At 41.8% G+C, this 23,918-nt stretch overlaps 2 protein-coding genes across 3 annotated transcripts in view; one reads left to right on the top strand and one right to left on the bottom strand.

Annotated features, from left to right (window-relative positions):
• Positions 1-23,607, bottom strand: part of arid4b (AT-rich interaction domain 4B) — a 295,187-nt gene extending 271,580 nt beyond the window's left edge. The window contains exons 1-2 of the mRNA XM_071391284.1: positions 23,388-23,607; positions 14,289-14,342 (exon numbers count right to left, since the gene is read on the bottom strand). Coding sequence (XP_071247385.1) covers positions 14,289-14,294 — 6 coding nt within the window. The 5' untranslated portion in view covers positions 14,295-14,342; positions 23,388-23,607. The remainder of the gene's footprint in view (positions 1-14,288; positions 14,343-23,387) is intronic.
• Positions 23,608-23,746: 139 nt separating this feature from the next.
• The window catches only part of ggps1 (geranylgeranyl diphosphate synthase 1), a 42,139-nt gene continuing 41,967 nt past the window's right edge, over positions 23,747-23,918 (top strand). The window contains exon 1 of one of the 2 annotated variants that reach the window (XM_071391280.1): positions 23,747-23,894. The gene's annotated coding sequence lies outside the window, so the exon portion shown is untranslated. The remainder of the gene's footprint in view (positions 23,895-23,918) is intronic. The other variant, XM_071391277.1, reaches the window with a different exon arrangement.

Raw genomic sequence — 23,918 nt, 5'->3', positions numbered from 1 at the left:
TAGCTAGTAACCGCAAGTTAGCTAAATAGCACAAAATAGCTAGCAAGTGCAAGCTAACTAGCTAAATTGCCATACATGTTTAATGCTTTTCGACCTGTCCCCAAATTAATGTCATTGGTTCAGAGTTTGTTATGATATTTTAACCTGCGTGTCGTGATCGTGTTAGGTGTGGGGGGACAAAATAAATGTATGCACGATGGCGCACGCGCACAGCCGGTTTGGGTTCCGGGTATTCTCAATCACAGAGACAGAACAAACAAGAGAGGATGAGGGAACGAGGCCAGTTGCCTCCCTCCAGCCCATGACATACAGTACCTTCAGAAATTATTCAGACCCCTCGACTTTTTCCACATTTTGCTACTTTACAGCCTTATTTTAAAATGGATCAAATAAATCAAAAATCCTCAGCAATCTACACACAATACCGCATCATGGCAAAGCGAAAACAGGTTAAAAGAAACACAAATTTAAAAAATCCTTATTTACATAAGTATTCAGACCCTTTGCTATGAGACTCGAAATTGAGCTCAGGTGCATCCTGTTTCCATTGATCATCCTTGAGATGTTTCTACAACTTGATTGGAGTCCATCTGTGGTAAACTTAATTGATTGGTTAATAATTTGGAAAGTCACACACCTGTCTCTATAAGGTCCCACAGTTGACAGTGCATGTCAGAGCAAAAACCAAGCCATGAGGTTAAAGGAATTGTCTGTAGAGCTCCGTGACAGGATTGTGTCGAGGCACAGAGCTGGGGAAGGGTACCAAAACATGTCTGCAGCATTTATTTATTTGTTTACCTTTATTTAACTAGGCAAGTCAGTTAAGAACAAATTCTTATTTACAATGACGGACTAGGAACAGTGGGTTAACTGCCTTGTTCAGGGGCAGAACGACAGGTTTGTACCTTGTCAGCTCAGGGATTCGATCCAGCAACCTTTCGGTTACTGGCCCAACGCTCTAACCACTAGGCTACCTGCAGCATTGAAGATCTCCAAGAACACAGTGGCCTCCATCATTCTTAAACGGAATAAGTTTGGAACCACCAAGACTCTTCTTAGAGCTGGCCGCCCGGCCAAACTGACCAATCAGGGGAGAGGGGCCTGCTGATGAAACCAAGATTCAACTCTTTGGCCTGAATGCCAAGCGTCACATCTTGAAGAAACATGGCACAATCCCTACGGTGAAGCATGGTGGTGGCAGCATCATGCTGTGGGGGTGTTTTCAGTGGCAGGGACTGGGAGACTAGTTCGGATCGAGGGAAAGATGAACAGGTTCACCTTCCAACAGGACAACAACCCTAAGCACACAGCCAAGACAATGCAGGAGTGGCTTTGGGACAAGTCTCTGAATGTCCTTGAGTGAACCAGCCAGAGCCCGGACTTGAACCCGATCGAACATCTCTGGAGAGACCTGAAAATAGCTGTGCAGCAACGCTCCCCATCCAACCTGACAGAGCTTGTATACAGTTACACATCACAATATTCTGTTGCTATTTGACTCCCATGTAGCTGTAATCTTTTGACCTACTGTGTGTAGCCTTGTCCAGGGCTAAGCCAGGCATTTGATTTCTATAGGGGGGGGGGTTCTATGGTTTTTATAGGCAAGACATAATTTAACTGTAAAAATGAATAACATTTTTTATGTGGCATGAACACAACCAGTCATGATGTTTATCTGATTGTCAACCTACTTTTTGAAGTGATTTGTTTATCTTTGCATGTTCGTCCAAAATAATCCCAGCAGCCGAAAGGTGCGCTGTTCACGCGCCAACTTTTCCTTTAATGGTGTAGTGCACCAACTTTCCCTTTAATGGTGTAGTGCGCCAACTTTCCCTTTAATGGTGTAGTGCGCCAACTTTCCCTTTAATGGTGTAGTGCGCCAACTTTCCCTTTAATGGTGTAGTGCGCCAACTTTCCCTTTAATGGTGTAGTGCGCCAACTTTCCCTTTAATGGTGTAGTGCACCAACTTTCCCTTTAATGGTGTAGTGCGCCAACTTTCCCTTTAATGGTGTAGTGCACCAACTTTCCCTTTAATGGTGTAGTGCACCAACTTTCCCTTTAATGGTGTAGTACTATTTCTTTTTAGGTGAGGTAGCAATACAAATGAATTATTACATCATTTCTCAACGTTTGTTTCCCGACAGATGTAGCCTATTGAATACCATTGTAGAATAGGCCTATGCATAAAATGAATCCTCCAATTAGAAACGTCTGCCTATGCCCACACACCAAGTTAACCACACCTCACTTCAACATAGCCCATCACTGTCAATTGTAATTCTTCACGTTTTAGCGGAATGATGTAAAAAACTGCGTCTGCATGTCAATCATTTGATCGCAATCAGTTTCACTAGAAATACGCATTTAGAGCTTATCGAATGACTGTTTAGTGATCAGACGGTGTTAACTAGTAACCTTTCAAGTATGTAAAGGTTGTTTTAATCAAAGCATATCTCTGGCCCAACGGAGCGCGCTGTTGAGTTGGGAGAGCATGAGGATTTTTTTTTTACTATTCAGCTACAGATAAGAAATGACTGAGTTTTGGGTGTAACATAGGTCGACTATTATATTTGGTTCTGTAACGTAAAATACTAATGAATCAGTATGATCTTGCCAGAAATTGATGCAGCCTTGATCTAACTTTCCTAAACCAGAAGCATTGTGAGTAGTGATAATCTTTTATTTGTAGTAATAATCAAATTCCTTCTATTAAGCAAGCCAGATGGCACCATTTTATTTACGGATAGCCAGGGTCACACTCCAACACTCTGACGTAATTTACAAACAAAGCATTTGTGTTTGGTGAGTCCTCCAGACCAGAGGCAGTAGGGACGACCAGGGATGTTCTCTTGATAAGTGCGTGAATTGGACCATTTTCCTGTCCTGCTAAGCATTCAAAATGTAACGACTACTTTTGGGTGTCAGGGAAAATGTATGGAGTAAAAAATACAGTATTTTCTTTAGGAATGTAGTGAAGTAAAATATGACTTAAGTAGTACTTGAAAGTATTTTTAATAAAGTACTTTACACCACTGCTCAATTGAGACTGCCACGTAGGGCTGCACGATACGGGCAAATCATCTAGGACTTATTTTTAACCAAATATTGCAATTGCGATTTGACTTTCAAATTAAAACGAAACTGTTGGAATCATGGAAATAGACTGACTATTCTAATTCTATAGTTAGAATATAATAGTGGTCACTATGAATACAGTGTTTGAGATGACAACAAATTAAAATGCCAGGGAGGAGTTATTGTGACAGGAACCAAAGTGTTGATAAGTGTTTCCTAGGGGACCCTATAAGCTTTGGCTACATTGCATGTCCTCTTAGCTACTTCATGTAGCTAACATATTCTTGTTTTGCATATTCCTCTTTGATTTAGAAGATACTGTTGCACAAACAACATGCTGATTTAGGTCTACACCATCACTGGTGTTATCAGGCTGTATTAGCTAGCTACGTTTGCTCTTACTCAGTACATTTATTAGCTAGCTAGCTATTAGCATTAGCAGCTAACAATTAGCATCTCATAAGATTTAGGGCAACTTGCTAAGAAAAGACAAACTAGCTGTTTGCTGATGTAAGAAACACAAACTACTAGTGTCATTATAGAACGCTAGTGGATTTATATTAAGAAGCTAAGTGAAAACAGCATTGTTGTCATCAACATTGTATGTGCTGCATTGACCAGGCAGACTGAACGCAAGTGTCTCGTGGTTAAGGAACATCAAATGTGCTCCTTGAGTGACAGCAGGCGTGGCTAGGTCTGTGTGGAAAGTGACAGGGGGCGTGGCTACGTCTGTGTGGAAAGTGACAGGGGGCGTGGCTACGTCTGTGTGGAAAGTGACAGGGGGCGTGGCTACGTCTGTGTGGAAAGTGACAGGGGGCGTGGCTAGGTCTGTGTGGAAAGTGACAGGGGCGTGGCTAGGTCTGTGTGGAAAGTGACAGGGGGCGTGGCTAAGTATGTGTGGAAAGTGGCAGGGGGCGTGGCTAGGTCTGTGTGGAAAGTGGCAGGGGGCGTGGCTAGGTCTGTGTGGAAAGTGGCAGGGGGCGTGGCTAAGTATGTGTGGAAAGTGGCAGGGGGCGTGGCTAGGTCTGTGTGGAAAGTGGCAGGGGGCGTGGCTAAGTATGTGTGGAAAGTGACAGGGGCCGTGGCTAGGTCTGTGTGGAAAGTGGCAGGGGGCGTGGCTAAGTATGTGTGGAAAGTGGCAGGGGGCGTGGCTAAGTATGTGTGGAAAGTGACCGGGGGCGTGGATAAGTATGTGTGGAAAGTGACAGGGGGCGTGGCTAGGTCTGTGTGGAAAGTGGCACGGAGAGAAAGAGTATAGAGAGATGACTCAAGTAGAGAAGTAAACTATAAAAATTGACATTAAACATGGCGTATCACATTTAACAAACCAAACATTCAAATACCGGTAGAGAAGGTTAAGTAAAAACCCAAACCGGTCCCCTGCATCAATACCTGTATAGCATAAAATACGGTATACCGCCCAGCCCTAAGGCAGACACGCGGTGAATTTGGATCCTAGATCTCCATGGAGTTTCGTGAACATCAAGGCAGACATGCGGTGAATTTGGATCCTAGCTCTCGTTGGTGTGAGGATAAGGTTCATGCCGAGGATCAGTTGGTCTGTTAAATGAAGTAGCCCCGGCAACAGCCATTTGGCATAGCCACATCAGGACAACTCTGAGATATTCTGTTCATCTGGAATACATTTTCTTATCATGATTCTTTACAACAGTCGAAAATAAAAATCATGGATTTATTGTACTTCTTTTTTTTTTTTTTTTTATGTAGATGTTCCAAAGGGTCTGAATCAGTGGCTTGTGGGCTGTGTGCGAAGCCAGGAGACGCTAAATGTGTTCATGTTAATTAACGGTCAATTAACGTGAGACCCGACAGTTATTTGATTGACAAATCACCGGCTGACAAAATAATGTGACCACCACAGTGTGTGTGTGTGTGTGTGTGTGTGTGTGTGTGTGTGTGTGTGTGTGTGTGTGTGTGTGTGTGTGTGTGTGTGTGTGTGTGTGTGTGTGTGTGTGTGTGCCCTAGCCGAAGCCCTCCTTCCATTCTCAAGGACGAAATGTGCTCTTTGTCCACTAGGCCAGGCTGGAGTCACTTCAACACCACTCACTACGACTATACACACCAGGGGTTACCTTGGCAATGGCATGACTATGCTCAGACCTTTTCCACATGATAGGAAACGCAGAAAACGTGTTGTTATTCATTTTATTTAACTCATTTGTTTCATTATTTACATTTTATTTAACCTTTATTTTAATTAGTTCATTTCATGAACGCTGTTACGATGCTTGAAATGGAATACAATGAATTCAGCAACGGTACGAGTCCTACTGTTTTCTGTTCCATGTGAGCGTCTTGTGAGAACGGAGAATCCTTTCAACATGATTTCACACCTGAGTAAAGAAACCGAGCGGCTCTACTCACATCACACATAAGTTGCCGATTGCCCCCACTCACAATGTAATATCCAAAAAGGACAGACCTATCGTTCTCCATATTAAACTCACTCCTTTTACTCTCATATCAGACACCAACAAGAAACTGGGACATATCCTGCAGGTAGGCAAAAGTCTGCAGAGACGGTTACCATAGAAACAACAGGAGAGGCTGTCAGTCACAACACAAAGTAAAAGCTACAACAGAGTGGTATATAAACTAGAAAAAACAGTAGAATCCCCAGATCTCCCCACCCCACAAACAAACTAGTAGAATCCCCAGATCCTCCCCACCCTACAAACAGACTAGTAGAATCCCCAGATCCTCCCCACCCTACAAACAGACTAGTAGAATCCCCAGATCCTCCCCACCCTACAAACAGACTAGTAGAATCCCCAGATACTCCCCACCCTACAAACAGACTAGTAGAATCCCCAGATCCTCCCCACCCTACAAACAGACTAGTAGAATCCCCAGATCCTCCCCACCCCACAAACAGACTAGTAGAATCCCCAGATCCTCCCCACCCTACAAACAGACTAGTAGAATCCCCAGATCCTTCCCATCCTACAAACAGACTAGTAGAATCCCCAGATCCTCCCCACCCTACAAACAGACTAGTAGAATCCCCAGATCCTCCCCACCCTACAAACAGACTAGTAGAATCCCCAGATCCTCCCCACCCTACAAACAGACTAGTAGAATCCCCAGATCCTCCCTACAAACAGACTAGTAGAATCCCCAGATCCTCCCCACCCTACAAACAGACTAGTAGAATCCCCAGATCCTCCCCACCCTACAAACAGACTAGTAGAATCCCCAGATCCTCCCTACAAACAGACTAGTAGAATCCCCAGATCCTCCCCACCCTACAAACAGACTAGTAGAATCCCCAGATCCTCCCCACCCTACAAACAGACTAGTAGAATCCCCAGATCCTCCCCACCCTACAAACAGACTAGTAGAATCCCCAGATCCTCCCTACAAACAGACTAGTAGAATCCCCAGATCCTCCCCACCCTACAAACAGACTAGTAGAATCCCCAGATCCTCCCCACCCTACAAACAGACTAGTAGAATCCCCAGATCCTCCCCATCCTACAAACAGACTAGTAGAATCCCCAGATCCTCTCCACCCTACAAACAGACTAGTAGAATCCCCAGATCCTCCCCACCCTACAAACAGACTAGTAGAATCCCCAGATCCTCTCCACCCTACAAACAGACTAGTAGAATCCCCAGATCCTCCCCACCCTACAAACAGACTAGTAGAATCCCCAGATCCTCTCCACCCTACAAACAGACTAGTAGAATCCCCAGATCCTCCCCACCCTACAAACAGACTAGTAGAATCCCCAGATCCTCCCCATCCTACAAACAGCCCAGTCTCGATAGAATGTATGATGATGTTGTTGGCCGTTACCTTGTGCACATATAAAGACTTCTTGACGTAAGGAACAGTTTTACTCCAAAATTAAGAATCAATTTGAATAAATAGAATGAGGGTTAAAAATCAGGCCATGTACTAAAAGGCTAAAACAATGATAAAAAGTCCAGCCAGAGCCCTGACTTGAACCTGATCGACCATCTCTGGAGAGACCTGAGCGGTGTTCGAATACCCATACTAACATAGTATATACTACATACTATGTCTTCATTTTAGTATGCTGTAAACAAACAGTATCCTTTCGGTTAAAACCTGTCTAGGCCACGGGTGCCGCTAGCGGCACTCCTCCCACATTCCACTGAAAAGGCAGAGCGGCAAATTAAAAAAAAACATTTTTTTTAAATATTTAACTTTCACACATTAACAAGTCCAATACAGCATATGAAAGGTACACATCTTGTGAATCAAGCCAACATGTCCGATTTTTAAAATGTTTTACAGGGAAGACAAAATATGTAAATCTATTACACCACTTTTCTACCTCCATCAGTGTTTTACTCCATCACCAGCTATCACTAATTCGACCAAATAAAGATATATATATAGCCACTAACCAAGAAACAACTTCATAAGATGACAGTCTGATAACATATTTATTGTATAGCATATGTTTTTTTTGAAAAATGTGCATATTTATGGTATAAATCATAAATTACATTTCAGCTACAATCAGAAATTGCACCGAAAGCAGCCATAACATTTACAGACACCAACGTCAAATAACTAATTACTCATCATAAAACATATCTGAGAAATACATACTGTGCAGCAATTGAAAGACAGGATTCTTGTGATTCCAGACAATAGTTCAGATTTATTAAATGTTTTATAGCGAAAACAAAATGTAGCGCTAAATTAGCATAGCCACGCCAGCCAGAACCAGCTGGGCGCCCACGACCAGTTCACATGCACGACCGATATATGAAATAGCATTATAAATTGGATCTTACTTTTGCTGAAATTTCATCAGAATGTTGATCAAGATGTCCTTAGTCCAGATGAGTCGTTCATTCCATTCAGAATGGTACCTTTCCCACTTCATTTAGCATGGGTACTAGTCGCGTGGCACGGATCTCTCCAAGTAAACAAAGTCACAAGACGGAACACGGCAAAACTCCCGAAAAAATTCAAATAATCTGATTAAACTATATTGAAAAAACATACATTACGATGATATGGTCTCATTTATCAAATCAAATCCGAGCCGGAGATAGTTGACATCCGAAACGGCAGCAAAACAAAACACAATCTCTCTTCAAAGTCGCGCACTTCAGACTTCCGGAAATGGACGGTCACGTCAAAGAAATAGGTCTTATTTCACGTCAGAACAAGATAAACACAAAATTTCTCCTCTGACGTCCTCTTGACACCCAGAGGAAGGCGTATGAGGTGTGTTTCGGGTCATAGGTGGCATGACCATGTACAGGCAGAGCGTTGAAGCGAGCATAGACATCTTGCATTCTACTTCCTGCTCAGGGAAAGTGCTGCCAAATGACTTGTGTTCCACTCAGAGAAAAAATTCAAACGTTTTTAGAAACTAGAGGTTGTTTTCTATCCAATGGTACTAAAAATATGCATATTGTACTAGCAAGAATTGAGTACGAGGCCGTTTAAAAATCATACGATTTTCACCAAAAGTGAAAATATCACCCCTTGTCCCCAACAGGTTGCGTACTAGCGCGTCGCCAGTCTACCGGGAAGTTGACGCTGTTGCTATGCAACCTCTGGCTAGCTTGTTAGCATAACAAATGACTAGCTAGACATTTTATGACTGTGTTCTGGGCGTTCATAAATTCATAACGCTTCACCCTTGGATGGTTCAGCGCGCACACCGGACGCTCTGGCCTAGGAGTAGGGTTGATCAGAGCGCACACCGGACGCTCTGGCCTAGGAGTAGGGTTGATCAGAGCGCACACCGGACGCTCTGGCCGAGGAGTAGGGTTGATCAGAGCGCACACCGGACGCTCTGGCCTAGGAGTAGGGTTGATCAGAGCGCACACCGGACGCTCTGGCCGAGGAGTAGGGTTGATCAGAGCGCACACCGGACGCTCTGGCCTAGGAGTAGGGTTGATCAGAGCGCACGCTGGACGCTCTGGCCGAGGAGTAGGGTTGATCAGAGCGCACACCGGACGCTCTGGCCGAGGAGTAGGGTTGATCAGAGCGCACACCGGACGCTCTGGCCGAGGAGTAGGGTTGATCAGAGCGCACACCGGACGCTCTGGCCGAGGAGTAGGGTTGATCAGAGCGTTCTGAGCTCACAATGGCAGTCAATCACACAAGCTAACTGGCTAGCTACTTCCAGACACAAATGAGAGAACATCTCACTCTGACCATTTTACTCTCCCTAGTAGAGATGGTTAGGCTGTTTACTTGTTATCCAGAGCGTTGGTGACTGTAACTGTGCTGCTGGCAACAATTTAATAAATATTTTTTGCCAACGTTTATTGACACCGGTCATTTTCAACGGGTGTTGAACGTTCATGAATTCATCAGTTATTCTGCGCTCTGCCACACTCAGACGAGAGTGCTCTGAAATCGGAGTAGATGGCCAGAGCGAATTAACAATGACCATTGAGAACGCACAACGACTATACCACTTAGCTAAGCATTACATATAGTTAATATACTGGCAAGTCCGATGTATTAGTAGCCAACTAACGTTAGGGAGCTAGCTAACATACCGGTAACGTACATACTGATTACTGCTGTAATGATATGCTGTGGTTCGTAAGGATAGCCTGTAGCTATAGCTAACAAATTGTCAGCCCACATAACGTGTAACGTAACTTATTTGAAAAGTCATTACTTTATTACATTGCTCAACATTTGTCATAATTATGTATGTATTATGTATAGTGTCCACTGCTTGTATTTAGTACGACATCCGGGAACGTTTGGCACACTAACTATATACAGTGGGGAGAACAAGTATTTGATACACTGCCGATTTTGCAGGTTTTCCTACTTACAAAGCATGTAGAGGTCTGTAATTTTTATCATAGGTACACTTCAACTATGAGAGACGGAATCTAAAACAAAAATCCAGAAAATCACATTGTATGATTTTTAAGTAATTAATTTGCATTTTATTGCATGACATAAGTATTTGATACATCAGAAAAGCAGAACTTAATATTTGGTACAGAAACCTTTGTTTGCAATTACAGAGATCATACGTTTCCTGTAGTTCTTGAATAGGTTTGCACACACTGCAGCAGGGATTTTGGCCCACTCCTCCCTACAGATCTTCTCCAGATCCTTCAGGTTTCGGGGCTGTCGCTGGGCAATACGGACTTTCGGCCCCCTCCAATGATTTTCTATTGGGTTCAGGTCTGGAGACTGGCTAGGCCACTCCAGGACCTTGAGATGCTTCTTACGGAGCCACTCCTTAGTTGCCCTGGCTGTGTGTTTCGGGTCGTTGTCATGCTGGAAGACCCAGCCACGACCCATCTTCAATGCTCTTACTGAGGGAAGGAGGTTGTTGGTCAAGATCTCGCGATACATGGCCCCATCCATCCTCCCTTCAATACGGTGCAGTCGTCCTGTCCCCTTTGCAGAAAAGCATCCCCAAAGAATGATGTTTCCACCTCCATGCTTCACGGTTGGGATGGTGTTCTTGGGGTTGTACTCATCCTTCTATTCCTCCAAACACGGCGAGTGGAGTTTAGAGCAAAAAGCTCTATTTTTGTCTCATCAGACCACATGACCTTCTCCCATTCCTCCTCTGGATCATCCAGATGGTCATTGGCAAACTTCAGACGGGCCTGGACATGCGCTGGCTTGAGCAGGGGGACCTTGCGTGCGCTGCAGGATTTTAATCCATGACGGCGTAGTGTGTTACTAATGGTTTTCTTTGAGACTGTGGTCCCAGCTCTCTTCAGGTCATTGACCAGGTCCTGCCGTGTAGTTCTGGGCTGATCCCTCACCTTCCTCATGATCATTGATGCCCCACGAGGTGAAATCTTGCATGGAGCCCCAGACCGAGGGTGATTGACCGTCATCTTGAACTTCTTCCATTTTCTAATAATTGCGCCAACAGTTGTTTCCTTCTCACCAAGCTGCTTGCCTATTGTCCTGTAGCCCATCCCAGCCTTGTGCAGGTCTACAATTTTATCCCTGATGTCCTTACACAGCTCTCTGGTCTTGGCCATTGTGGAGAGGTTGGAATCTGTTTGTTTGAGTGTGTGGACAGGTGTCTTTTATACAGGTAACGAGTTCAAACAGGTGCAGTTAATACAGGTAATGAGTGGAGAACAGGAGGGCTTCTTAAAGAAAAACTAACAGGTCTGTGAGAGCCGGAATTCTTACTGGTTGGTAGGTGATCAAATACTTATGTCATGCAAAAAAATGCAAATTAATTACTTAAAAATCATACAATGTGATTTTCTGGATTTTTGTTTTAGATTCCGTCTCTCACAGTTGAAGTGTACCTATGATAAAAATTACAGACCTCTACATGCTTTGCAAGTAGGAAAACCTGCAAAATCGGCAGTGTATCAAATACTTGTTCTCCCCACTGTACATACTATGACTAATACGCATACTATATACTCAATTTATGTCACAAATAGTACAGTTAGTGTGGTCATACAGCTCTGGAAATAGCTGTGCAGCGACACTCCCCATCCAACCTGACAGAGCTTGAGAGGATCTGCAGAGAAGAATGGGAGAAACTCCCCAAATACAGGTGTGCCAAGCTTGTAGCGTCATACCCAAGAAGACTTAAGGCTGTAATCACTGCCAAAGGTGCTTCAACAAAGTACTGAATAAAGGGTCTGAATACTTATGGAAATGGCATATTTCTGTTTTTTTTTATATATATATATATATATATATATATATATATATATAAACGTGCATACATAAACAAAACAAAAAACAGTTTTTGCTTTGTCATTCCGGGTATTGTGTGTAGATTGCTGAGGGGGAAAAAACACATTTTAGAATAAGGCTGCAATGTAACAGAATGTGGAAAAAGGTGTCTGATTACTTCCTGGATGCTCTGTATAATCATTACACAACTTTCAAGCAGCAGGACATTTAATGTAGGGCTGCACAATTACATTTCAATCCAAATTGCACATCCATATCCTGCACATCCACATCCTGCACATCCACATCCTGCACATCCACATCCTGCACATCCACATCCTGCACATCCACATCCTGCACATCCACATCCTGCACATCCACATCCTGCACATCCACATCCTGCACATCCACATCCTGCACATCCACATCCTGCACATCCATATCCTGCACATCCACATCCTGCACATCCACATCCTGCACATCCACATCCTGCACATCCACATCCTGCACATCCACATCCTGCACATCCACATCCTGCACATCCACATCCTGCACATCCATATCCTACATATTAGAGGTCGACCGATTAATTAGGGCCGATTTCAAGTTTTCATAACAATCGGTAATCGGCATTTTTGGACGCCGACCATGGCTGATTACATTGCACTCCAAGAGGATACTGCGTGGCAGGCTGACTACCTGTTATGCGAGTGTATCAAGGAGCCAAGGTAAGGTGCTAGCTAGTATTAAACTTATCTTATAAAAAAACAATCAATCTTAACATAATCACTAGTTAACTACACATGGTTTATGATATTACTAGTTTATCTAGCTTGTCCTGCATTGCATATAATCAATGCGGTGCCTGTTAATTAATCATTGAATCACAGCCTAACCATAAACATCAATGCCTTTCTTAAAATCAATACACAAGTATATATTTTTAAACCTGCATATTTAGTTAATATTGCCTGCTAAGATTAATTTATTTTAACTAGGGAAATTGTGTCACTTATCTTGCGTTCTGTGCAACAGTGTCCGGGTATATGCAGCAGTTTGGTCCGCCTGGCTCGTTGCAAACTGTGTGAAGACTATTTCTTCCTAACAAAGACAGCCAACTTCGCCAAACGGGGGATGATTTAACAAAAGAGCATTTGCTAAAAAAGCACAATCGTTGCACGAATGTACCTAACCATAAAAATCAATGCTTTTCTTAAAATCAATATACAGAAGTATATATTTTTTAAACCTGCATATTTAGTTAAAATAAATTAATCTTAGCAGGAAATATTAAACTAGGTGATAGTGTCCGGATTTGACCATATTAATGACCTAAAGCTCATATTTCTGTGTGTTATTATGATATAATTAAGTCTATGATTTGATAGAGCAGTCTGACTGAGTGATGATAGGCACCAGCATGCTCGTAAGCATTCATTCAAACAGCACTTTCCTGCGTTTGCCAGCAGCTCTTCGCTGTTTATGACTTCAAGCCTATCAACTCCCGAGATTAGGCTGGCAATGCTAAAGTACCTATTAGAACATTCAATAGTCAAAGGTATATAAAATACAAATAAATAGAGAAATAGTCCTATAATTCCTATATTAACTACAACCTAAAACTTCTTACCTGGGAATATTGAAGTCTCATGTTAAAAGGAACCACCAGCTTTCATATGTTCTCATGTTCTGAGCAAGGAACTTAAACGTTAGCTTTCTTACATGGCACATATTGCACTTTTACTTTCTTCTCCAACACTTTGTTTTTGCATTATTTAAACCAAATTGAACATGTTTCATTATTTATTTGAGACTAAATTGATTTTATTGATGTATTAAATTGAGTTAAAATAAAAGTGTTCATTGTTCATTCAGTATTGTTGTAATTATCATACATACATACACACACACATATACACATGTGTATATGTACACACACACACACACACACACACACACACATATATATATATATATATATATATATAAAATTTTAAAAAAATATTATCCATATCGCAAGAAGCTCCTCCCTGTCTGTACAACACGAACTAGCCACAACCAAACCTGAGGGACAATGTTGATTGGCCGGAATAATGATGTCCAATGAGGTTGCAAGCTTAAAGTGGGAGTGGGGATTCGATCGGCACAGCATTGTCCAATGAGGTTGTAGGGTGAACCCAGAACCACAGAGTTTATCTTTACTGTCTTTGTCCACAGCTGCAGGGGCTCGAGAGCAATTACGTTGTACACAATCGTTGCACCATTTTCAGGGGCCCTTTTAGGATCTTGGCATTGCTTTCAGAACTAACGGCTAAAAAGTTACAAAAATGTAGAGAAAATCTGATATATTTCATGAATTTCAGTCTACAGTGGTAAAAGGATTTTACTTTATGAATTACTGCCCATGCACACATTTATCATCAAACTTCACAAATACACAAAAGGTCTTTTCAGACATGAAAATCATCGGTGAAGACACGACAAGTTGCTTCTCCAACAGTAAATGAGACTTTAAAAAGAAGAATAAAATAATAAAATCATGTGTAGAGGAATTACCTTCATCTCGTTCCCAGTCCTCTGGGCTCCTCTTCGGTGACCAGCGTAACGATTCTGTGGAGGAAAATTGACGTTTTGAAAACCGTGTCAGTCGCCTCACATCAGTTTATGACCCGTAACAACGTGGTGACACCGTGACAACGTGGTGACACCGTGACAACGTGGTGACACCGTAACAACGTGTATAATACATTCTGAATAATAGCTTTCTGTGTAGGTGAAGGACTGTGTACACAAGCCTGAGTGCCAGTCAGCCATCATTCCAAATCCTTCACTCATCGTCATGCCAAACATGGTTGGCATTATGCCACAAAGAAGACTGACACTCAGGCTAGTTTACACAAATCACACAATCTTACCTAGATATCAAGCTATAATAGTCATATCAGGAAACAGGAAACAGGAAACAGGGTGTTTGAGGTCTTGATATGACATCCCTTTTTAAAGAATCACTAAATTGGGACAGTGTTGGTACAGTTCCTATGAATCACATTTTAATTAAAAGAGGTTTCACACTCAATGCAAATCAAAAATGTATAAAAGCATATTAATCCAAACATATAGTTGATAAGCATGCTTTTGCCAATAACTAAAAAGTACATTATTTCTGAAACTTCTGATTTGTCAAAAAGACTTGGGCAGTTGTACCATGGTATCAGGATGGTTCAAACTATTTTCAGGATGGTTCAAACTATTTCTTTGACTTTTTCTTTTTTTAATACATGTGAATATTTGTAGCTACTTTTTAAGTAAATAGCAGCAGTGAACTTCTGCAATACGTTAGGAGAATATATAAACACTGTTTTCTTTATTTTACCTGTCACCAGGGAATGCATTTGACTTTTCGGGCCACTAGCCACTGTGGCAGGTAGATTTAAAAAAATCTGCCAAAATATTTTTTTAACGCTAGAATTACAGCACACAAAACAGCTCTTCACATGCGCACAGACCCTATCCAGGAAATGTTGCAGTGTAATGTGGGATACGCAATATAGGATTCGTAGTTCTTTGACTGTGTGTGACTCATTTACAAGCTGTGAAACAAAAAAACGGCAGAAATACTTTGAAAACAGCTACTGCCACATTTATTTTACTATAAATGTGATCATACTTTACTATTTTTATTCACAAATATGAGTGAAATGCTCACACTGTGGAGCTCTGACCACCTGCCAACTTGTGTGAAATAAACATCTTACCCACAATGCCAAAACATACCCGCATTTGGCAGGTGTTGGGTGTTAACTTCTCTAGGGCAGCGTTCAGAATTTTGGATGAAAAGCATGCCCAAATTAAACTGCCTGCTACTCGGGCCCAGAAGATATGATATGCATATAACTGGTCAATTTGGATAGAAAACACTCTAAAGTTTCCAAAACTGTTAAAATAGTGTCTGTGAGTATAACAGAACTGATTTGGCAGGCGAAAACCTGAGAAAAATCCATTCAGGAAGTAGTTTGTTTTTGTAGTTTTCTATTCATTGCCATTACAGTATCCATTGACTTAGGACTCAAATTGCAGTTCCTATGCCTTCCACTAGATGTCAACAGTCTTTAGAAATTGTTTCAGGCTTGTATTCTGAAAAATTAGGAAGTAAGAGCAGTCGGAATGAGTGGACCCTAAAGTGTCACAGAGCTTTTTCATGCGCACGACCGAGAGAGTACTTTTCTTGTTTACCTTTTATATTGACGCCGTTATTGTTCGGTTGAAATATTATCAATTATTTAGGCTAAAAACAACCTGAGGGTTGAATATAAACATCGTTTGACATATGAACTTTATGGATACAGTTTGGATTTTTTGTCTGCCTGTTTTGACTGCGTTTGAGCCTGTGGATTACTGAAGAAAACGCGCGAACAAAACTGAGGTTTTTGGATATAAAGGGACTATCAAACAAAAGGAACATTTATTGAGTAAATGAATGTCTGCTGAGTGCAACCATATGAAGATCATCAAAGGTAAGGGATTAACTCTATCTCTATTTCTGACTTGTGTAACTCTTCTACTTGGCTGGTTACTGTTTGTAATGATTTATCTGCTGGGCTATGTTCTCAAATAATCGTACGGTATGTTTTCGCCGTAAAGCATTTTTTAAATCTGACAACGTGTTTGGATTCACAAGAAGTTAATCTTTAAACCTATGTAAAATATGTTTGGTTTTCTGAATTTTTATAATGAGTATTTCTGTATTTGAATTTGGCGCCCTGCAGTTTTACTGGCTGTTGAAGAGGTGGCACGCTACCGTCTCACGTACCCGAGATAAGGTAATTTTATGCTCTGCCCGTCACATTACGGTAGTCCCCGGGCCCGTCACATTACGGTAGTCCCCTGGCCCGTCACATTACGGTAGTCCCCTGGCCCGTCACGTTACAGTAGTCCCCAGGCCCGTCACGTTACAGTAGTCCCCAGGCCCGGCACATTACAGTAGTCCCCAGGCCAATCACATTACAGTAGTCCCCAGGCCCGTCACATTACAGTAGTCCCCAGGCCCGTCACATTACAGTAGTCCCCAGGCCAATCACATTACAGTAGTCCACAGTCCACAGGCCAATCACATTACAGTAGTTTCCAAGCCTCAGGTCCATCACATTACAGTAGTCCCCAGGTCAATCACATTACAATAGTCCACAGTCCACAGGCCAATCACATTACAGTAGTTTCCAAGCCTCAGGTCCATCACATTACAGTAGTCCCCAGGCCAATCATATTACAGTAGTCCCCATGCCCGTCACATTACAATAGTCCCCAGGTCAATCACATTACAGTAGTCCCCAGGCCAAACACATTACAGTAGTCCCCAGGCCAATCATATTACAGTAGTCCCCAGGTCAATCACATTACAGTAGTCCCCAGGCCAATCATATTACAGTAGTCCCCAGGCCAATCATATTACATTAGTCCCCAGGCCCGTCACATTACAGTAGTCCCCAGGTCAATCACATTACAGTAGTCCCCATGCCAATCACATTACAGTAGTCCCCAGGCCAATCATATTACAGTAGTCCCCAGATCAATCACATTACAGTAGTCCCCAGGCCAATCATATTACAGTAGTCCCCAGGCCAATCACATTACAGTAGTCCCCAGGTCAATCACATTACAGTAGTCCCCAGGCCAATCATATTACAGTAGTCCCCAGGTCAATCACATTACAGTAGTCCCCAGGCCAATCATATTACAGTAGTCCCCAGGTCAATCACATTACAGTGGTCCCCAGGCCAATCACATTACAGTAGTCCCCAGGTCAATCACATTACAGTAGTTCCCAGGCCCGTCACATTACAGTAGTCCCCAGGTCAATCACATTACAGTAGTCCCCAGGCCAATCATATTACAGTAGTCCGCAGGTCAATCACATTACAGTGGTCCCCAGGCCAATCACATTACAGTAGTCCCCAGGCCAATCATATTACAGTAGTCCCCAGGTCAATCACATTACAGTAGTCCCCAGGTCAATCACATTACAGTAGTCCCCAGGTCAATCACATTACAGTAGTTCCCAAGCCTCAGGTACATCACATTACAGTAGTCCCCTGGCCTGTGGTGTTTGTTTACTAGCATACAACTAGAGTGACTCCTTCGCTGTTGTGGTGATCTAATTACATTGACAGTTTAGTCATTTAGCAGATGCTCTTATCTTTAAAAGTCTTAAAAGCTGACACACCTACTCATTCAAGGGTTTCTTTTTTTTAACTATTTTCTAGAATAATAGTAAAAACATCAAAACTATGAAATAACACATGGAATCATGTAGTAATAAAAAATAAACTCTTAAACAAATCCAAATATATTTTAAATTCTTCGAGGTAGCCACCCTTTCCCTTGGTGACAGCTTTGCACACTCTTGGCATTCTCTCAACCAGCTTCAACTGGAATGCTTTTCCAACAGTCTTGAAGGAGTTCCCACATACACTGAGCACTTATTGGCTGTTTTTCCTTCACTCTGCAGTCCAACTCATTCCAAACCATCTCAATTAGCCTTTACACAGCCTGGAGGTGTGTTAGGTCATTGTCCTGTTGAAAAACAAATGATAGTCCCACTAAGCCCAAACCAGATGGGATGGCGTATAGCTGCAGAATGCTGTGGTAGCCAGGCTAGTTAAGTGTGCCTTGAATTCTAAATAAATCACTGACAGTGTCACCAGCAAAGCACCCCCACACCTCCTCCGCCATGCTTCACGGTGGGAACCACACATGCAGAGATCATCCATTCATCTACTCTGCATCTCACAAAGACACGGCGGTTGGAACCAAAGAATTCACATTTGGACAGATTTCCACCGGTCTAATGTCCATTGCTCGTGTTTCTTGGCCAAAGCAAGTCTCTTCTTCTTATTGGTGTCCTTTAGTAGTGGTTTCTTTGCAGCAATTCGACCTTGAAAGCCTGATTCACAGTCTCCTCTGAACAGTTGATGTTGAGATGTGTCTGTTACTTGAACTCTGTGTACCAACCCTACCTAGTCACAACACATTTGATTGGCTCAAACACATTAAGCAAAGAAATTCCTTCAAATTAACATTTAACAAGGCACACCTGTTAATTGAAATGCATTCCACGTGACTACATCATGAACCTGGTTGAGAGAATGCCAAGAGTGTGCAAAGCTGTCATCAAGGCAAAGTGTAGCTACTTTGAAGAATCTCAAATATAAAATGAATGAGTAGGTGTCCAAACTTTTGACCGGTACTGGTAATGTAATGGGTATACACATATACAGTGGGGAGAACAAGTATTTGATACACTGCCGATTTTGCAGGTTTTCCTACTTACAAAGCATGTAGAGGTCTGTCATTTTTATCATAGGTACACTTCAACTGTGAGAGACGGAATCTAAAACAAAAATCCAGAAAATCACATTGTATCGGCAGTGATCGGCAGTTTACCGATCACTGTACCTGTACACAACCCATCTGTAAATAGCACACTCAACTACTAATTATTTCACCTCTATGGCCTATTTATTGCCTTACCTCCCTAATCTTCTACATTTGCACTGCCTGTACATAGGTTTTTCTACTATTGACTGAACATTTGTTTATTCCATGTGTAACTCTGTGTTGTTGTATGTGTCGCACTGCTTTGATTTGTCTTGGCCAGGTCGCAGTTGTAAATGAGAATATGTTAAATATATATCTATCTTTTTTAAGTAAAATCTCCCAATGACATATATATACACCATGGATTGCTGATGCTACGTATTGGCCACTGAGAGGTTTTGAAGCCACTGGTCGGCCATATTGGTACTCCCCAGTAGGAGCAGTCCTCCATAGGGATGAATGGAATTCTACAGTATTTCAATTAAAGGTTTCAAGTACAAAACTACATGTATTTAATAGTACACTCTAGGAAAAAAACATTGCTGTTTTGTTTTTTTTATATATAATTTGTTATTTTTTTCCTTCTCCCATAATATAAGAGTATGCATTAAGGTGTCTGTAATAGAATACACTTCTCAAAAAACAAATATAGACGTTAATAAATGCATTTATATAGCTTCTATGTATATCGTTTGTGGTTAATTATCCCTTTAAGGGTGTTTTCACATATAGTCCTCTTTAAAAAAGAATCTAACTCCGTCCACTTTAAAGTGAACCCTGGGGTAAGAAAAAGCTAAATAACTCAGTCACTTTTTGTATTCAAAACTGCCCTTGCCTTTGGATGAGGACTCACCTATCTTGCGATCCGAATCCTCTTTGCATTCACATTGCTATGTTTAGAAAGGAACCCAGATATGTTTCCTACATTCACCAAATGCACTGTGGGTTTTTACAAAGGGCAGGACAAGCCATTCCATCAGAATGTTTTATCAACAGCTAGATATACATACTTACATTCTGGCATCTAACAGACTGCATTTAGTTAAAAGATTAAACATAATAATTGTAATGAAAAGATACCAATAATATTTACATGTTAAATCGTAACAGAATAAATAGCAGAAGAATAACTGCAGATTAAATAATGCTGTAATTGAAAAATCGTACACCCATCGTAGGCTAATGGCCCTTTAAGAGCTAGAATGTATTTTGTATCCCATGTTGTGATTCTCACCAAATATGTTGTTGTCTTCTCACACTATTCAACCCCCACAATAGAACAAACAGCTTATGAAGCTCTCTTAGCCTATAGATCACATATTGCAAACAAAGAATCGGAACAAAAAACTCCACACATATATTTGGACATTTCTGTGCATCCTCGACCATCGCTAATCAATAGGCCTATTCAAAAACAGCACATATCATCCTCTCTTTATTGTGGCACCAATGTGAGAGAGTTTATAGCAGGGGAAACAGTTTTGTAGTAGTCTAGTGTATGGTGAGGGAATAATGAAAAGCCAACATGGGGAGCTGTGTTCACATTGCCCTCAAAAAGGGAACCGGACCGCAGAGGTGATATCAGTTCGGTTCCCGTCGGGGTCTGAGTTCCTTTGGAGTGTTCACACTGCACACAATTATTAAGAAAATCGTACAAAGTTCAAACAAAAAAATTCTGTAAGGGACCAAGTGTAAAAACACTTGGATCGGAAAACATACCTCAATGCAGGGATGTGCAACTGTATTCCAAAATGTTGCCTATATCCAAACGGATAAACCGAAAAGATTGAAATACTGGTAGTTTTCCTGAAAACTGACATTTTCGTTCTCATGCTAGCTACCAGTAGCCACCTCAGCCATTGTGGAATGGCAGTGTCAGTCAAAACTCCTTTTGTTGTTCAACGCAAAGTGCCATTCCGTAATGGCTGCTGTGGCTACTGGTAGCTAGCATGGGGATGAAAAGAGCAGCTTTATGGAAAAACAAATGGTCCCGAGACAACAACAAAAATATCAAACCCATAACTCGTGTCTTAAGCCCTATTCTCAAGGGACTAGTATTACTAGAGAATGTTGGTTATGTAATTATTACTCCACAATGTCCGTTATTTCAGAGGATGTTTCGGGACGAAATTCGCCCCCCCCCCCCCCAAAACTGCACCAGGTAAATTCATACTTTTTTTTCTCTTTTCAAATAAATTGACAGTTATTATTGAAGCCTGAAGGTTTTGTATTCTCGGAGTGAAGATATTTCAACATGTCCAGGTGATAGTGTCACACTCATAACTCGAACTTGGTTCACAAGTTTTTAAACCATACCGCCCAACCTTTGGTAATAGTGTCTCCATAATATTTGAATTGAATAAGTCTGATTATAATCATTAGGATATCTTAGTGACGATCAGTACGTCCTAAATGCCCCCTGCCTTTAGATATGACGCTAAACAGTGCACTTGCACTTGAGACGTGTTTTAAGACTACGGATGAGAAAGTTAACTTATCATTTCCAAACGTTTAGGTCAGTTGAATGCTGCTGCTTTGCCATCTATTAACAGCAAGGGTTAAAAAAAGGTGTGATATTTTTCAATTCATACGCACAAAACATATAAATAAAATAATTCACTGTGAAAGTTGATACACGTAGGTCATTCATATATAGCTTATGTGCAGCACTTCATTCAATGTATTGAATGTTATTGTTTTCTTGCTCAAACCGTGAGTAACTCCTGTCAAAATTGAGACTTGTTAGTCCTGCCATGTAAACAATTATAGAGATGGCAGATTCGGGACAGTCGTACAATTACAGATATGGCGTTTTGTGCTCGTGCACATACTTTCGTTACCCAACCTCACCCCTAAAACTAATCCTGTCCCGAATAGGGCGTTAAATCTGATCATGATGGCAATTTCAGACCCCAGTGCAGCTCAGTGCAAGCTCGAAGCATAACAGTAGGGTCGGGAATCTGCTGGCTATCTCCACAGAGATCGGTAAGCAAATAGTGCGATAAAACTACACTCGACAACCCTAACCAAGAACTAACACTTGTCATTATAACGTTAGTTATATGAGAGTAAAACAATGCATAGTTATAATAAGTAAGACTGCTGCAGGACGATTGAAAACAGATTGATTCACCCCCTTCTCGTCTGTACGAGCAGCGAAGCAGTAGCTCTACAAAATTTGCTGACGGTCGAGTACATCCAAGTGTGCCTCTCTGACAAAGAAGCAAATTGACAAAACACTTGGCAACAAGGTCGAGCCCAATAAAGTCGTTTCAAAAACACTGAATTCTAAACAAATAATAATCGCCAAGAATTACATCGTTGTTCGGGAGGCGTGACACATTTCACTTTGAGGTTATAACGTAAAGCCAAATAGCTCTCGACGAGTTGCCGATCTCGGTGGCTACAATGTCACCCCAGACAACTCCGCGGGTCCAGTCAAATTCCGCCGACTCGAAATAAGTGTTTACCAGGAATTATCAGGCAGCAACAACAACAACAACAATAAAACGACGAAATCATTTCGACGAGGGGGGACATCGAAATGTGTCAAGCTGCAGTAAGAACAACTACTACCGCCACTAGAAGGAGCGAGTTCTGACTCAATTGCAACAATGTTGCTGGCCTAAAAAAAAGAAATCAAAGCAACAAAAGAAACGTAGCCTTGTTCCGATTCGCAGTTGACTTGTGAAACTCTAGAAAAACGTAGCTAACGTTACTGTATTGGAAGTCGATGCAAAGGCGAGGGGACATTTTTACTGATGTAGGCATAGTCTTACGTAAGGACTAGCTCTGACTCCAGCAAGGCAGACTCCCAATCGGTTAACGTTAGCTATTCGATGCCTACCAGGCAGCCACACCATTAGAAAGTGATCGTCGTGTTAAAAATTCCACCACAACAGTCGGTTGCTAGCCCAGTAGAAAGTGATCCTCTCAGTACGATTATGAAACAAATCGACAACACGGCAGGTTACAATGAATGACGTTAGCAAGTCGCATTGTTCCAACACAATAAATAAAGTATGACATTTTTAAACGAGGAAATAGGTTAACCTAGCTGTTACACTATTCATAAAATCAAACGATCAGCCGATGAAATGTTAGGTTAACGTGTGCATTTAAGAGTTACGATTCCTTGTTCACGATTGATGTTTCATTCATCCCCCTAGATTAATTTTGATCACATTACAATCCGTTTTTTTTCAGGCATCGAAATTCAATGTAGTCAAGTAGGTAATTTTTTTTCACCGTCCTAAGGCATGCAAAAGCACGATCCCTTACCTATGAAGTCAAGTTGAGACTGTTTTCTTTCGACGAAAGAAAAGGTTCAAATTAATCCATAAAATCATTTAATCCTACAATTTTCCAGTTTTTTCGCGTTTGTCCGCTGACCCCGGTTCGGTTTGATGTTGGTATGTGAATTCGACAAAGTCGTAAGCCGTGTCGGTAGCCAGAGAGCTTTTTTCTGTATGATCCTCTCTCTCCGCTTCTGAAACTGACTGACAGATACACAACACCACCCACGGACATCAATATGTTCGCTCATTGGACAACACCTCGGAGTTACCGCCCTTTGGCTTGTAATGATTGGCTGGTTTTCAGATAATAAAAAAAATGGTTCCGATATATTTCAATGACGGCATGGAAACAGCAAGGCAATGGTAGCGTGGATATGTAGTCGTCGAGGATTTATTTACACCCTACATAGGCTGGAGAGAGACCAGACAAGGAACGATGTAAAAACTACTACAGCCAGAGTTCCCAGCGGGATAGGCGTCCTGGAAAATGGTTTGTTTGAGTGCCCCACCTACT

The sequence above is a fragment of the Salvelinus alpinus genome, chromosome 3 (assembly GCF_045679555.1).
Source record: "Salvelinus alpinus chromosome 3, SLU_Salpinus.1, whole genome shotgun sequence".
In the NCBI taxonomy this organism is placed as follows: Eukaryota; Metazoa; Chordata; class Actinopteri; order Salmoniformes; family Salmonidae; genus Salvelinus; species Salvelinus alpinus.
The sequence above is the reverse complement of the archived record's forward strand: the minus strand, read 5'-3'. Positions and strand labels throughout refer to the sequence as shown.